Source organism: Arvicanthis niloticus, chromosome 2, assembly GCF_011762505.2.
Source record: "Arvicanthis niloticus isolate mArvNil1 chromosome 2, mArvNil1.pat.X, whole genome shotgun sequence".
Classification (NCBI taxonomy): domain Eukaryota; kingdom Metazoa; phylum Chordata; class Mammalia; order Rodentia; family Muridae; genus Arvicanthis; species Arvicanthis niloticus.
Window position 1 is genome coordinate 55,157,374 of NC_047659.1, and position 14,906 is coordinate 55,172,279.

Here is a 14,906-nt window from a genome sequence, read left to right on the forward strand (position 1 = left end):
AATGACTGCAACTTGTAAAATATAAAGAACCCTTTCCTCTCCAGTCTGGGTTTGAACACAGCCACAGAAAACAAACTGGACCACTCATTAACATGGGCTATCTGTCCATTTACACATACACACAAAACTTAATTATGTGTCTAATTTAATTATATATATATATATATATATATGTAACTTAATTATACATATAACTTAACTTTATATATATGTAAAATTTAAAATGTGGTTTTGCATGCATTTAGCTAAATGTAATCTTTAATATTTTGTCTGATGCTCTCATAAGTAATGATGTTTTAAACTTAATTTTTTTCTAACCAAAAGGTGCTTATTGGTCACTAGACATAGGTTTTTGTGTCAACCTTGTTTGTCTTTCAGTAGGCTGACAAGGGACAACAGACAAGACAAGTGTTTGTACATGGCTAAAGGCTGTGATGACTTGATAGCACACTGAGCATTTCAGATCCATACAGTAGGAATCGGGGCTTTGCACCAGGCACTTTTTATTGTGTTTCTTCTTCTCTCCAGGGAGAGATGAAGGAGATCCTTTGCAAGAGGCATGTTCTCATAAGGAGTTGCCACAACTAGAAAGGTTAAACTTAATTTTCCAATTGTTTCCTGCTTGTGTACAGAACTACAGTTGATCCTACAATACTGTGAAACCATATTTTGGTTCTACCAGCCCTCTTGCATCTGACCATAGTTTTATTTTTCCACTTTATTTACTATTTCCTCTCAGTACTTTGTACTGAGTAGGATTTCATATGAAACATGTAACAGAAACAGTGGATAGTCCAATTTTTACATAAGAGTTTTCTGTATTTCTCCTTGGAGTATTATATTAGTGATGACCCTTTGATCGTTTACTAAGCTGAGAAGCATTTATTAGTTTAGTTTGCTGGGAATTTGTGTAACTAAAGTGTTGAATTTTGTCAAATGCATTCTGTGAATCTATTGATATGACAATGTGATTTTCCCCTTTTATACTTTTAATATAGTTTGGTATAATTAAAAAATGTTCGACATGCATGCTAAGTAATTCTATGTATTCTTTTATAATATTATAGATTTGACTTGCTAATATTTTAAGAGTTCCCCCATCTAGATTCATGACAGATATGAATTATAATTTCCTTTATTTGAAACATCTTTGTCAGATTTTACGAGCAATACACTGCTAATTTTCTTCTTCCTCTATCATGAAAATTTTGTGTCTTAAAATTATTATTTCTGTCTTAAAATTTTTAAGAAAATTGGTGTCTCTCAACTGAATCAAATAATGGAAATTGAAATTAAAATAAAACATTGGAGCTATCTAATCCTGGGTTTTCATTTATTAAGAGTTAATTTATTTTATGAGTATGGGTGTTAGCCAGCATGTATGTCTTTGCACTGCATGTGTGTCTGATGCTGATGAAGGCCAGAAGAGAATATCAGATCCTTGGGGACTGTAGTTATAGATATTGTGTGTTGCCATGTTGGTGTGGAGAATTGAGCCCAGATCCTCATGCTCTGGAAAAGCAGCCAAATCCTGAGTTGTCTTATGTGGAATTGTATCAAAAATTCAATTAAAATGTAAGTATATGAATATTCATTGTAGCTTGGTTGTATGCCTAGGTTGGTAATTTATATCTTTCTTGAAGATTTGGGCAATTTTATTTGTCATCAGTATTATTCATAAAAAACTGTTCATACACTTCTGTACCCTTTTGACATATGTAAACTCTATAATATTAATCCATCTTCTATGTATATTTCTCCCTCCTTTTGCTCTTGCGAGTGGTTTCATTCAGGCTGTCAGATTTTGTCTCTATTCATTTTGGCTCTTGTTCCCCTTTGCTTTCTTCCACTGATTTTTGTTTTTATAATTATCACCTCCTCCTATCAACTTATTTTAACGCCATTTTCTTAAATTTCACCTACATTTAAAGACAGAATCATAGCAGTGGTTTTATGCTTTTGGTCGTTTTAAATAAGAAAAATCACATGCTACAAAATGTCCTTTAAGTACAGGCTTAGTTGCACCCAGCAGATTGCCCCGTGTTGGGTTTTTATGATCATTCAATTCAGAATATTTAGGTTTTTCACACCTATGTAATAAAAATTCAGAATACTGTGGACACTCAAGTTCAGAGAAAATTTCAGATTTATATTCTTCATCCAGGAGTTGACATGCTCCACCTCCACCTAGAGACCGCAGAGCCACTCATGTGTCTTATCTGCTTTATCTGGCCATTACTAACTTCCATCCTTTATGATAAAATTCTAATTGTCAGTATAGTACCAGCTATAGACTAACAAGTCTACAACTCTAGAATATACCACAAGAACTGAATTTGTAACCAGATGGTCAGAAATCAACATTTCTATGTCCTATGGCTCCACTGGGGTCTGAAGTCTGATGTGGAGCCCATCTTTTGGAAGATGGAGCCTTTGTGGAACTGAAGCCAACTTTGAATGATTACATCACATTTATACTATGTTTGACAGAACAGGGACACTACACAGGAAACAACTTGTAAAGAAATACCTACACCAGAGAACAGGGGTCTCCTCTCCTTCAGGCTTGTATTTGTCAATTCGCTTAGGCAGGTATCTGCTCCACTACATTTTTCTCAGCCTCTCTTTCAGCTATGTATGGAGGTAAATTTTGAGCAGGAAGATACACATAGAAGTTTCTGTTTCCCTCACCATCCTTTCTCTCTTCTCACTGTGCAGGTTATGTTCTCAGACTTACCTCCTAGTATCATAGTATTCTTTTTGTTGTTGTTGTTTTTGCTATTTTGTTTTGTTTTGGGGTGTTTTTGTTTTTGTTTAGTGTTTCAAGACAGGGTTTCTCTGTATAGTCCTGTCTGTCCTGGAACTCACTCTGTAGACCAGGCTGCCCTCGAACTCAGAAATCCACCTGCCTCTGCCTCCCAAGTGCCGGGATTAAAGGTGTGCGCCACCACTGCCTGGCAATATAGTATTCTTATCTTGCTTTTCTATTGCTTTTTTTCCTGACTGCCACATCCTCATATCTAGAACATTACTCCTTTTAAAAGGCATTTAATATAATTTTGGATTATCTAATGTACTTACATCAAGTCCTGGTAGATTTCCCCAAGCACCCTAACTATGTGTGGTGACTAAATGGAAATAGAAGTCAGAGGCCCTGGTTCTGCTGAGAAAAGTTTTGTCAATATTCACAGTCGCTATTTCCAAAACAGAGTAAAAAATGCACCTGCAGGAAAAACTCCTCCATTAGGGCCATGGTCCACCTGTAGTGCAAATTCCAAGTCTTGGCTGGGTGGCTGATGTCAGCTGCATGGAGTATCAGGGACATAGTTTTGGCTCTGTCAATCCTGTCAAACCAAAGACATGCTCAAATTACCAGAACAAAATAATCATCTAGTATTTTCTAAGCATAAACCCACAGAACTTCAACATGGCAAAAGAACATAACCTACCCTTCAGGCTGCTGCAAGCTGTTTCTAATGTTTTTAATTTGCTGAAAATGACCTGACATGTCTGTTGCTAAGACCATTTCAATCACTAAGTTCCGAAGATCTCTGTAGAGGAATCAAAGGGAGAAAGGTTCATTTGAGTCATCTTTAGCTTAGAGAGATTTCTATAAATATGATCATACTGTTTTTCCTAACAATTATCAACACAGAGCTACCACCTTTTAAATGCAATAGTGTTCACAAAAGTTGTACATTTTTTAAATCATTGACACTCATGATTTGAATAGGTCATGTCACTTAATATCCTCCTTAAAAATGAGATGTATTTCCTTCACAAGCCACTTTTCTTTCCAACTCATAATTGCCAAGTCTTGTTTTTTTCCTACTTAAAAAATCCTTGGACATTTTAAATATTACACACACACACACACACACACACACACACACACACAGAGTGTGTTTATATGTGCGTCTCTGTGTGTACATATGTATATAGATGTGCATGCACATCTGCGCATGTCCATGTGGAAACTAGAAGTCAAACTCAGGGGAACTGAATGCAGTCTTTAAAAAACTGGGTTTCACTGACTTGGGGCTTGACAATTAGGCTAGGCTGGCTTGCCACCAAATCCCAGGGATCTCCCTGTCTCTGCTTCTACAGGAATGAGATTGCCAGCATGTTCTGCCATATCTGACATTTTCACATGCGTTCTGGACATTGAACCAAGCAAGGTCCTTGTACTTGTCTGGCATGTGCTCTCACAAGAACATCACTCTTGCTCCTAAAGACAATTTTGAATGCTTTAGAAGTAAGACTTGAAGTCAGTGGCACTGGATAATATTCTACACTTATGTGGCCAACAAGACAGTTTGACTCAATGCCCCAGGGAAGGGACATGGAAAAACATGAGTTCTCAAGGTCTCTCTTGCACTTTTCTTTTAGTCTTTTAAATGAAACTATTTTTAATAGGACCAGAATTATTTATCCAGTCTACTTATAGACTTAGGACTATGTAGTAATATCTCTGTCAGTACACTAACTGAACATTTATTTCTTGTGGTAGATCTGCAAAGGATTTTTAAGATTTCCCTCCAGAGGAGACTTCATTTGCTCAGTCGTGCTGCTAAATGTGACTGGCATAAAATTCAACCAGAATTCTCATTTCAAAAGCTGGCCCTTGGGTCACTCCACAGAGCTCAGCAGCCACCACAAGCACCTCAGCGAAGTCCAGATGTTAGTGAAAGGGTAGACTTTTGTGAACCCAATCCTATGTAACATAGACATACCCATTGGAACTGTTTAAACTTTTAAGCAAGATGTTGTTGTGTAAATACAGTGATCATATCACAGAGCCTATGACAGAGTAACAAATTCTCACTCTAAGTAGAAAATTGAGTCACCCTAGCAAAGGCTTCTATATATCGATAAGAAGTCAATTATATTCTGTTTTCACTGTCAGGCCAGCATTATAAATGAAGGCAAGGCTTTGACTTGAATATGATCTTGAATCAAATATTTTTTAGCCAGGCAGTGGTGGCATGTGCCTTTAATCCCAGCATTTGGGAAGCAGATCTCTGAGTTTGAGGCCAGCCTGGTCTACAAAGCAAGTTCTAGGACAGCCAGGGCTACAGAGAGAAACTGTGTCTCAACTCCACCCCCATCACGAATATCTTAAGTAATAAATGATTTATTTTAAAAATAGCAACATATTATTATTTATTTTTGAAAATTGCTGGCACTCAGTCCAACCTTATTATATTTTATACAAAAGTGACAAAGCCTCAGTATTCTGCTGTCACTTATAAAACTGGGCAACCTGCTTAGAATAATTTACCATGTCTACAGAGAAATACAGGAATTGAAGTAGATAATAAAATTATTCTCAATTATAATTTTTCAATGAATTTTAACAGAATTTGCATTAATATGACTAGACACAATATCTGTTAAACAGAAGAATTGAGACAAAAACTTTCCATAATCTACACAATGTACTAAATATGCTATGCTTTCCATTTAAATACTTAATAAGTTCTAAGTTATGGTAATAGAGTAGGTGAAACATAACACAAGAGAAATACAACTTATGATGTGAAATATTTTTATAAAAAATGCAATGCTTTTATTTGTAATAAAAATACTAAAAACACTTGAGGGTAGAAAAATTACAGGTCTTTAACAAGATAACCAAGTTTTAATGTTAGGCAAACTTTTATTGTTGTTATATTAGAAAATAGGTATTATGCTGGTAGTTGGAAATCATTGAACTTACTAGTAAATTTTACAGTCTGTGTGATTAATGTATTATTTGTTAACACATCATACAAAAAAGTCCAACCAGGATGGCTAAAGTTTATGAAGAGACACATAAAATATTATTACAAAGAAAAAGAGTTAATAAATTCATACAGAAATAACAAGACTTACCTATGAGAAAAAAAAAGATAATTCAAAGGCTAGACAATGAAAGTTAATTTTACACATTTTATTCCTGGGAGACATACATTTTTTCTCTTCACTGTGGGTCATTTTAGTATAGTTGTAATTTTTCTCAAGTAGATGAAAGTTTTTCATCTTTTTAATGATAAGTTCCATTTATAGCAAAATACTAAGGAGAAAAATGTGCATGATACTAAAATTTTGAGTTTGTGTAAGACTACATAAAAAACAAACAGAAATACAACCAACCACAAAAGTAACAAAATCAACCCAAGCTCCACTACAGGCTGAATAATTGTATCATCTGTGGTGTGACATGTGGTCTTACACACGTGTGTGGCTATTGGATTAATCTGCAGTTAGTTCCTGTCTATCCACCAGCAGAGACGGTTCCTGGACAGAGCCTGAGAGCACTTCCTCCAATGAGGGAAGACCTAGGGCCTTCCTTTCTCTGCCTCATGTTAACAGCATAACTTACATTGTTCTTGAGGTTCAATTTCCATCGGGTTTCCCCTGAAACTCACCTCCAGTCATCTTTAGATAAATTTACCAAAATATTCATTTCCTCTTCCTGCATAAGTCTGTAGGCTGCACTGACGTGGTGATTCTCAAGCACTGACCGGTCATTGTACAGAATGGCAACATCTGACCTGGAAGTTAAAAGCAAACATCCAGATGTCTTCCGACTTCGAGAGTTTAGTAATAAACAATCAAGCTTAAGTCATCACACTGGTTAAAATCCCATTATTGAACACGGAAAATCATGCAAGTAGTAAGTTACTTTTTGAAACTATATAATATTTTAATATTTGAAACAAAGTTAATTTGTATACCATTTCGAGTTCACAATGAAATTGTAAAAAATTCAGTTTCCCTTTATCCAGCATGGCTCGTTGGAGGTCGCCTTCTGTTGTGTTTTCTTTCCCCAAATGTCAGAGTTTGCAGCATGCAGCAGATATCTTCCCATATTGGCTCTTTTCACTAATATATATTTGAGTTTCAGTCAGGTTGCTTTCTTATTTTTATTTTAAAACAACTTTTGTGTGTTTTAAATAACAGTCCTGTAATAACTGTGTCTCGTGTATATATTGTCCTCCTGTCTATGTTCTGTTTTTATTTTCTTAGCACTGTCTATGGCAGAGCATTCTTAACTTTAATGAGGTTCAGCTTTCATGTGAACTCCTTCCTTTCATGTGCTGTGCCTTTGGTGTCATGTTCAGTCATATTAATTTTCTCTTGTGTTGTCTTTTGCAACGTTTTGATTTGTGTTTTATAGTTAAATCTTTGAGCCATTTGAAGGATGTGAGGTTTGTATCTTATCAGACTTCACACTGCTGAAACAGAGTCCCAACAGACATTTTGTACATGATGGATATTTGTTTTCTGTAGTTCTGGAGGCAGGACTATTTGAGATAAAAGTGATGTCACCTGGTCACCTGTAAAGTTCCCTCTTGCTGCAGGTTTGGGTATCACATGGAAGAAGGGCAGAGATATGCAGAGATCACCCAGAGGGCCCATTTACAATGGCAGTACATTTATGAAGGAGGAGTCCTTATGATCTACATGTGGTCAGGAGTCACCTCTCCTAGCTTGCTGAATGGAGATTTGATTTCCAGCCCATAAATTCTAGAAGACACAGTTAAACCATAGCAACTTGTATTTAGTTTATTGGTTTTTGTTTGTTTTTGCAGATGGATGTGAAGGTTTTCTTTCTTTTTTTCATATTTTTTATTGGATGTTATGTTTACATTTCAGATTTTATTCCCTTACTCCATTCCCCCCAACCACCCAGGAACCCCCTATTCCATTCCCCCTTCTGCCTCCACAAAGGTGTGCCCCCACTACCCCCCTCCATCCTCCCCACCCTCGAATTCCTCCCTATTCAGTGTTCAGCCTGGATGTGAAAGTTTTCTAACACCATTTACAGAAAAGATTCTCTTTGTCCCAAAGCCCTAATTCCTTTGTCAAAGATCAATTGACTAGGGCTAGTGAGATGTTTCAGCAATTACAAAGCATTCTAGAAAACCCAAATTGAATTCACAGAACTAGTGTCTGGATGCTCAGGCTGCCTGCATTTCCAGGACCATGCGACCTGACTCCCTCTTCTGGCCCCTACTGGAACCAGCACACATGTGGCATACACATATACACACAAGTAATAAAGTAAATAAAATAAGTCTATTTAAACAAGCAACTGACTAAATGTTGTGGGTTCATTTCTGGGCTTTCTAGACTGTTCCATTTGTCTGTCTATTCTTTCACTAACACTTTCTGATTCTTACAGCTGTGTAGTCAACACTAAAGCACATCTCTCACCCTAAAGAAGATAAGAGGTTTTTTTTAGAGCCTCTATGAGTGATCAAGGCTCAAGAATGCAGACTTGAGTCAGCCCCAGATTACACATTTTCGCATCATAGCAATTCTTTATAGTGAAGAAAAAATACCTTTATAGTGAAGAACAAAAAAATGTAAAACTCAAGATGGTTTGAAAATACATTGATAGAAGCATCAGGCAGGTGGGGCATAGAAAAACAGCTCTCAGACTTCAAGACTAGCTGATGATATACTCAGCCCTTTGGTTGGGAAGAAGGACTGGAAGTGTGTACATTCCACAGGATTTAGTAATGGCTACAAAGTTGTTAGATCACACACAAAAGAGGCCAATAAAGAGCTATCTATGAAGGAGGCTTAAACTGTCCCAATATAATCTGGTTCTGGACTTGCAACATTCTAACCTGTCCACCTTGCTGAGTATCTAATCAGTTAATTAGCCTTGCAAAAGGCTGAGCACAAGGTGTGGTTCTTTCCAGGAACTTTCACAATTGTAAACTTTGACGTGAGGTGGAACCGTACCCTTAATTCATCTACTCCAATGTTGTACTATCTATTCTGGAGCTCTTCTTTCTCTATACAAACTTTAAGAAAATTCAAACAAATAAACAAACAAAACCCCCAAACCAAATATAACAAAATAAAACAAAACAAAAACACAAAACAAAGAACCAAATACACTAAAAAATCTGATTGAGATTGCAATGGATCTATATTTATCAACTTGGGTTGAACTACATTTTGACCAAATCAAAGCTTTCTATCCATGAACATGATTTACCTCTTCAATTTGTTTCTTCTGCCAGAATCTTTTTTTTTTCTATTTTTTTAAATTTTTGTTTGTCATACATCCCACTCAAGTTTCCTCTCCCATTGCTGCCAATCTGCTTTCTTGCCAGAGGGGCTCCCCTCTCCCTAACATCCACTCCTCTATCTATTTTCTTTCAGAAAAGTGCAGTCCTCCCAGGGATATAAACCAAACATGGCATAACAGGATACAAGAAGACTAGGCACAAACATTCATATCAAGGCTGGGCAAGTTAACCCAATGGGAGGAAAAGGGTCCCAAGAGCAGACAAAAGAGTCAAAGACACTATTAGGAGTCCCACAAAACCACCAGGGTAACACTAAAACATATGTGAAGAGGACCTAGCATAGACACATGTAGTACCAAAATTGCTTTTTCAGTCTCTGGGAGTGCCTGGGAGCCTTCCTTACTTAGTTGATGTCTATGAGTTGTGTTCTCTTGGTGTCCTCGACCCTTCTGGATTCTTCCAGCAAAATTAAATGGTTTCCCTCTTCTAGATTTTTTTTTTACATATTTTGTTTTATTTATACTTAGTATTACAGTTTGAGGATGCTAATGTAAATGGTATTATATTTTCAAAAATAAATTCCATCAGTTTGACTCTGGTAGATAATAGAGCTGTAGACTTAGGATACCATGACCCATTGACCTTGCCTCCTACAACCCTGCTGTATCACTTCAACTGCAGGGTTTGCTTTAAAGCTCTTGGTTTGTCAATTTTTTTTTCAAATACGCTACAAAGCCATGTCACAGTGAACAAAGATAATGTTATTTCTTTCTTAATATAAAAATATCCCTATTTTCTTGTAGATTCCAATGTTCACTGCATTTACAAATCTTAAAATGAAAAAAGGCATAGATTTGCTACAGCATGACCTATTGAGACAATATGTTGCTAAGCTGATTAATATTATACATTAGTTCATATACTTACTATTTCTGTAAAATATTTAATATCTACTCTTGGTCATTTCTCATAAAGTAATACATTGCTATGTCCCTTTGCCATATAATCACTCTTGTTAGCTTATACCTCTTGTCTAGGTGAGATTTGTAAGTCCTTTGACCAAGGTCTCTAAACTGCACCCTCAGCACCCAGTGAGCACGGTTCTTTAGGACATATTCTTTCTAAAGTTAAGAACAATGCCTGCTTTTTCTAGCTTATTGAATTTGACCATGAAGGGATATTGGGTTTTTGTCAAATACTTTCCTGCGTATCTTGGCATGACTCCATTTCTTCTTTAGATTTTTACATAGAAATTTTCAACATTTTTCAAATGTTTTTCAATTTCAAGCCAAAGATGGCTTGCATGCCTGAGATAATTGGTCCTGATGCTAATTTCCCCTTTAATTATTATACTTTAAATATCTATATGCCCTTTCCTTTTCATTTATAATGCTAATATCTGTGAGATAGCCTAAATACCTAAGGGAAAATATTTAGCTCATCGTTATTCAGTCAGTGAATAATTAGCCCCTTTTTACCCCATTTCAAGTACGTAATCACATCATCATTCCTTTGACCCCAAATTACCTTGGCTAGGGGATAAAGAGGAGGATGGAAATCACTTGCTCCCACACAATCCTGTGATTAAATCTGAACATTGCGGATGTACTCACTGTAAATTCAAACGGAGAAACTTGTTTTCCAACACAAGTTTGCAGCAGACATTTTTTTCTTAAGCTGTTGAATGCATCAAATGGCTTTTGTTTTTCTCTTGTCTACATTTTCATATTATTTAAACTCTAAACTACTTCAAATTGCCTGGGTAGACTTGATACTCTGGCTCAAGTATGGGTCAGCTGCAAGCACTCTCAGTCTTGTAAAGTGGAGTCTTGGCTTCTCTATTCTCTCCTCCTAGAGTGTCAGAATGAAAGAATCCCAGTGTGCGGTGTCTTCAGTTGGTGAGCCAACCAGCCATACAGGTTAGCACAGGGAAAGGAAGCAGCAGCCTACAGCAGTTAAAGCCTATAGCAATTTCACTACCATTTGGCCCCTAGAGCCTAATCCCTCTGGCATTCCTTCTTTTTGCTAGATATATTTTCCATGTGTGTCTGTTGATTTTAGATGAATTTGATATAAGGTAGAGTAAATGGAAAAGACTCTCAATTGACAAAATGTCTTCATAACATTGGCCTGTAGGCAAACCTGTGGGCCATTTTCTTGATAAATGATTGGTATAGGAGGGCCTTTTCCTTTGTGGGCTGTGCCTTCTCTGGGATGATGGTCGTGAGCTGTACAAAAAAGCAGCCTGTGCAAGCCAGTAAGCAGCAATTCTCCATGGCCTCTGCTTCAGTTCCTGCCTCCGCACTCCTGCCTTAAGCTCCTATACTGACTTCTGTCAGTGAAAGAGTAACCAGAGACTTGTAAGCTGAAATAAACCCTTTCCTTCCCAAGTTGTTTTTGGTCATGGTGTTTTATCACAGCAATATGAAACTCTACGACACTGTGGTAGGAAACTGTCTTGCACAGAATGGACTGTCTCTGGCTTTTGATGGATAAAGTTCTAGTTACAACCTAGCACTCACCTGTTGCTGAGGGTTTACTGGTGAGCAGGCGAGTACAAACAAAGGAACCAATGTTGTCCCTGAAGCATGCAAAAATGTGGAAGGCTGCACTAATTCGCGTCTCTCTAGTAACCATTTGCTATTTGTGTCATAAAATCATATGGCCTGCTTTATATAGACATAATATTTTGAAAAGGAGACACCAAAGAAATCTGACATCTATCTTCTGCAAGCAGTATATTCAAGAGCATTATCGAATAGTCTACCAGATAAAGCAAGCCTTTCATGTTGTTAACTCGGCATAAGCAAATTGGCCTATCAGTCACTGGAATAATCACTCACTCTTTTGCATCCTGCACTGTTATAAATGCAAAACCTGTGTGCGGGTCCAAGTAACCTCACATACCTTCTAACAATCTCACAGCTTAAACACTCGCTTAACTAACAATCATAGTTCAACACGAAGGAAGGTCATATGTAATTCATATCTGATGGATAACCAAATCAATATTAACTGAACAACATGTGTTTCCAGAAGTTTGCCAAGGTCATAGGAAAAACTATGATTTCCCAACAGTCTCATTTTTATCATGTCAACCTAGACCTATCTATAGTAGGATTCTCAGGGTGATTATACGTTGTGGCAATGAGTATCACTTCCTTTCTGAAAAAACAAGCCAAGGTGTGTTTTTAAATCAGATTTAGCATAGCAAAATATGCACAGCTTTGTCTTTTAAATCCATCAAGCTTGCTGAGAATGCAGCATGCTCTCAATGTTTGATGGTCTTTTACTGCTAAGAAAAGAACAAGACTCTAAGCAACATGAAGTATCCATGGTAACATGTAGCTCGTCATTTGCTGTTCACAAAGGGAAAATTAATTTCATTTATTTACACTTTCAAGGATTTCATGCATTATAATATCTTGAGGAAATTCAAATGCTGCCTTGCTTATTTTGTTTATACAGTAAGTACATCTCCATTTTACAAAACCCCCCATAAATCCAAATAGCATGAACACTATAAAATAAAATAGAATTAATGTTATTGGTGACATTGACCTTATTTCTCCTTTGGCAATGTGAAGGTAACACCATGAATTTAAAATGTTTTATTGTTGTATGTTTTGTCATTGAAATAGTTTCCTTTAATAGAATTTTCAAGTTCATGTAGAATGAATCCATGAAATAATGGATCTTCAGAGACAATTTATATGAAAGACAGTAAAATATAAGACTACAGTCATCTTTATTATTTCTTACTAGAAATGAGGAAAATACTATTTTTTCTTGCTGTTGTCATCTGTTTCTTCTCTCATCTCCATGTGGCATCTTTCTTTCCCTTACCTGATTCCTATGCCTTCTCTTATTTCTCCAAAGACCAATGCTTAAGTAAGTTAGGTCTGCTCACCCTAGGTGATTAGTGAAAGAGCAAGCACCATGTGGTATACTGATGCAGCCCTGGAGAAAACCACTTTAGTCTTCAGAGTTCAGAACAGAACGAGCAGTAAGTGCTCACCAGTTGTGGGTCACTTGCTCCCCTTTCTGGGACTCTTGGCCTATACACAGCAAGGCTCAGTAATGACCCATCTATCATATAAACCCTCTTTGTTATGGATTGATTCTGTGGGTGTAAAAAGTCTTCATTAAGCAACCTTGATATGAACAGTCTTCTTTTCATTGGAGTCATAATACAGTAAAAGGAAAGATGTTTGCTTTGTTCTGCAAAATAAGCGAATAACATTCCTGCTTTATAATCAGATGGCAAAGTTCTTCTTTCCCAGTGTTTCTCTGTCACTCTGGGGGAGTGGGCTACACAGAACAGCTTCACATTTTCACTGAGTGTCAGCTTTTTCTGTTGATCAACTGACCATCCTATTCGTGGCTTTAACAGTTTGGCCCCACCCTTTGTGTGTTTCTTGTGGCAGCAGAGTTAAGTAGTCATTAGACTGAGTCTGCTTCTCTTCTCAACTCCACAGTCAGTCTCAGAACTGCCATCCAATGGCTGTGTGTGTTTTCATAGGCCACTTCATCCTAGTGATTTTAGGGGTTTTGTTTGTTTGGTTGGTTGGTTGGTTTTTGTTTTTTAAATATATTGTGAGATGTAACCTGGATGATCTATAAGTTGCATTTCAGTCATCTTAGGTCACCATTAAGTTTTAAAATACCTACTATTGTAATAGACTGTCTTTCCTCCCAACACCAACAAAAAAAACCTCCTAATATCTGAATTACTAGTTGTTAAGATATTTCTGTTAAAACCCTAAAGGAATCAACCACATAAAACTAGCACGTTTGATAGCAGCTGCACTGATAAGTGCCAAATTTAGCAGACTAATGGTCTTCTAACAGGTGACTATAACAATTCTGACAGGACCATACTATGTAATATTATTCAGATATCAAGAATAAAAATGAGTTACCAAGACCTGAGAAAACATGGAGGAAGCTTTCACGTATGTTGCTGAGTGGAAAAAAAATTAGTCTAGGACACATACTAACTTCAACGTGACACTTTGGAAAAGGCAAAACTAACCCAATCTTTAGAACACTGTTTCCAGTGGTGAAGGAAGAGAGAAATAAGCAAAGAAGATGAGATACTTAAATCATTAAAGCTACAGAGAGGTTCATTAGACATTTATCAAAACCCATAGAAATTACAAACAGAATCTGAACCCTAAAGAAAAGCAAGGATTTTAATTAATAACATATCAATATAAACTTGTTAATTGCAAATAGTGCTCTATTCCAAGTCAAGCTGTGTACACTGGTCCTGATTATAGGACAAAACTGTAGAGTGGCTGGGTTGACCCTATCGAAACTTTGTGCCCCACGATCAGTTTTCTATAAATCTAAAATTGTTCTAAGAAATAGTTTATCAAAACAAAACTAGTGAATAAACAAAAATAAGCATATTTAACACTGTGAAAAGAGGACTATTGGGGAATGGTTGGTTTAAGTGAGGATGTGAGGCAGGGCGGTTGGAAAGAGTAAGAGAAGACTGGTCAGCTAAAGCAATGGATGAGAAGGCTGATACTTGATGAACTAATTAAAAATGAAATAGAATTTGAGTGGTGGCACTCCTGTTGGTAGATAAAGCTGCTTCCATAAGTTGTAAGTTATTAAATGAAAAAACCAAGCAGAGAATACTTTCCTATGAGGTATAGTCACAACCCTTAAAACAACGCAGGTAAATTACCACTGCTGTTAGTTTCCCACCAAAACTAGGTGATAAGAGTTTCTTATTAAAGGTATCACATTCTCTAGTCTCAGACTTAGAGAAATTAAGGTGGGACTGGCTTGGAAGACCATCCCTCAGAGTGCCAGAGGCTCCTCTGTGGGTTGTTGAGGAGACCTCTCACCAACAGATTTACT

The 14,906-nt window shown here is 36.8% G+C and overlaps 1 protein-coding gene across 6 annotated transcripts in view; it reads right to left on the reverse strand.

Moving 5' to 3' along the window:
* Window positions 1-14,906, reverse strand: part of Pde1a (phosphodiesterase 1A) — a 267,795-nt gene that overhangs the window by 34,039 nt on the left and 218,850 nt on the right. For all 6 annotated transcript variants that reach the window (XM_076928955.1, XM_034495039.2, XM_076928956.1 and 3 more), the window contains 3 exons: window positions 6,411-6,536; window positions 3,450-3,551; window positions 3,224-3,344 (listed from right to left, as the gene is read on the reverse strand). In XM_076928955.1, coding sequence (XP_076785070.1) covers window positions 3,224-3,344; window positions 3,450-3,551; window positions 6,411-6,536 — 349 coding nt within the window. The remainder of the gene's footprint in view (window positions 1-3,223; window positions 3,345-3,449; window positions 3,552-6,410; window positions 6,537-14,906) is intronic.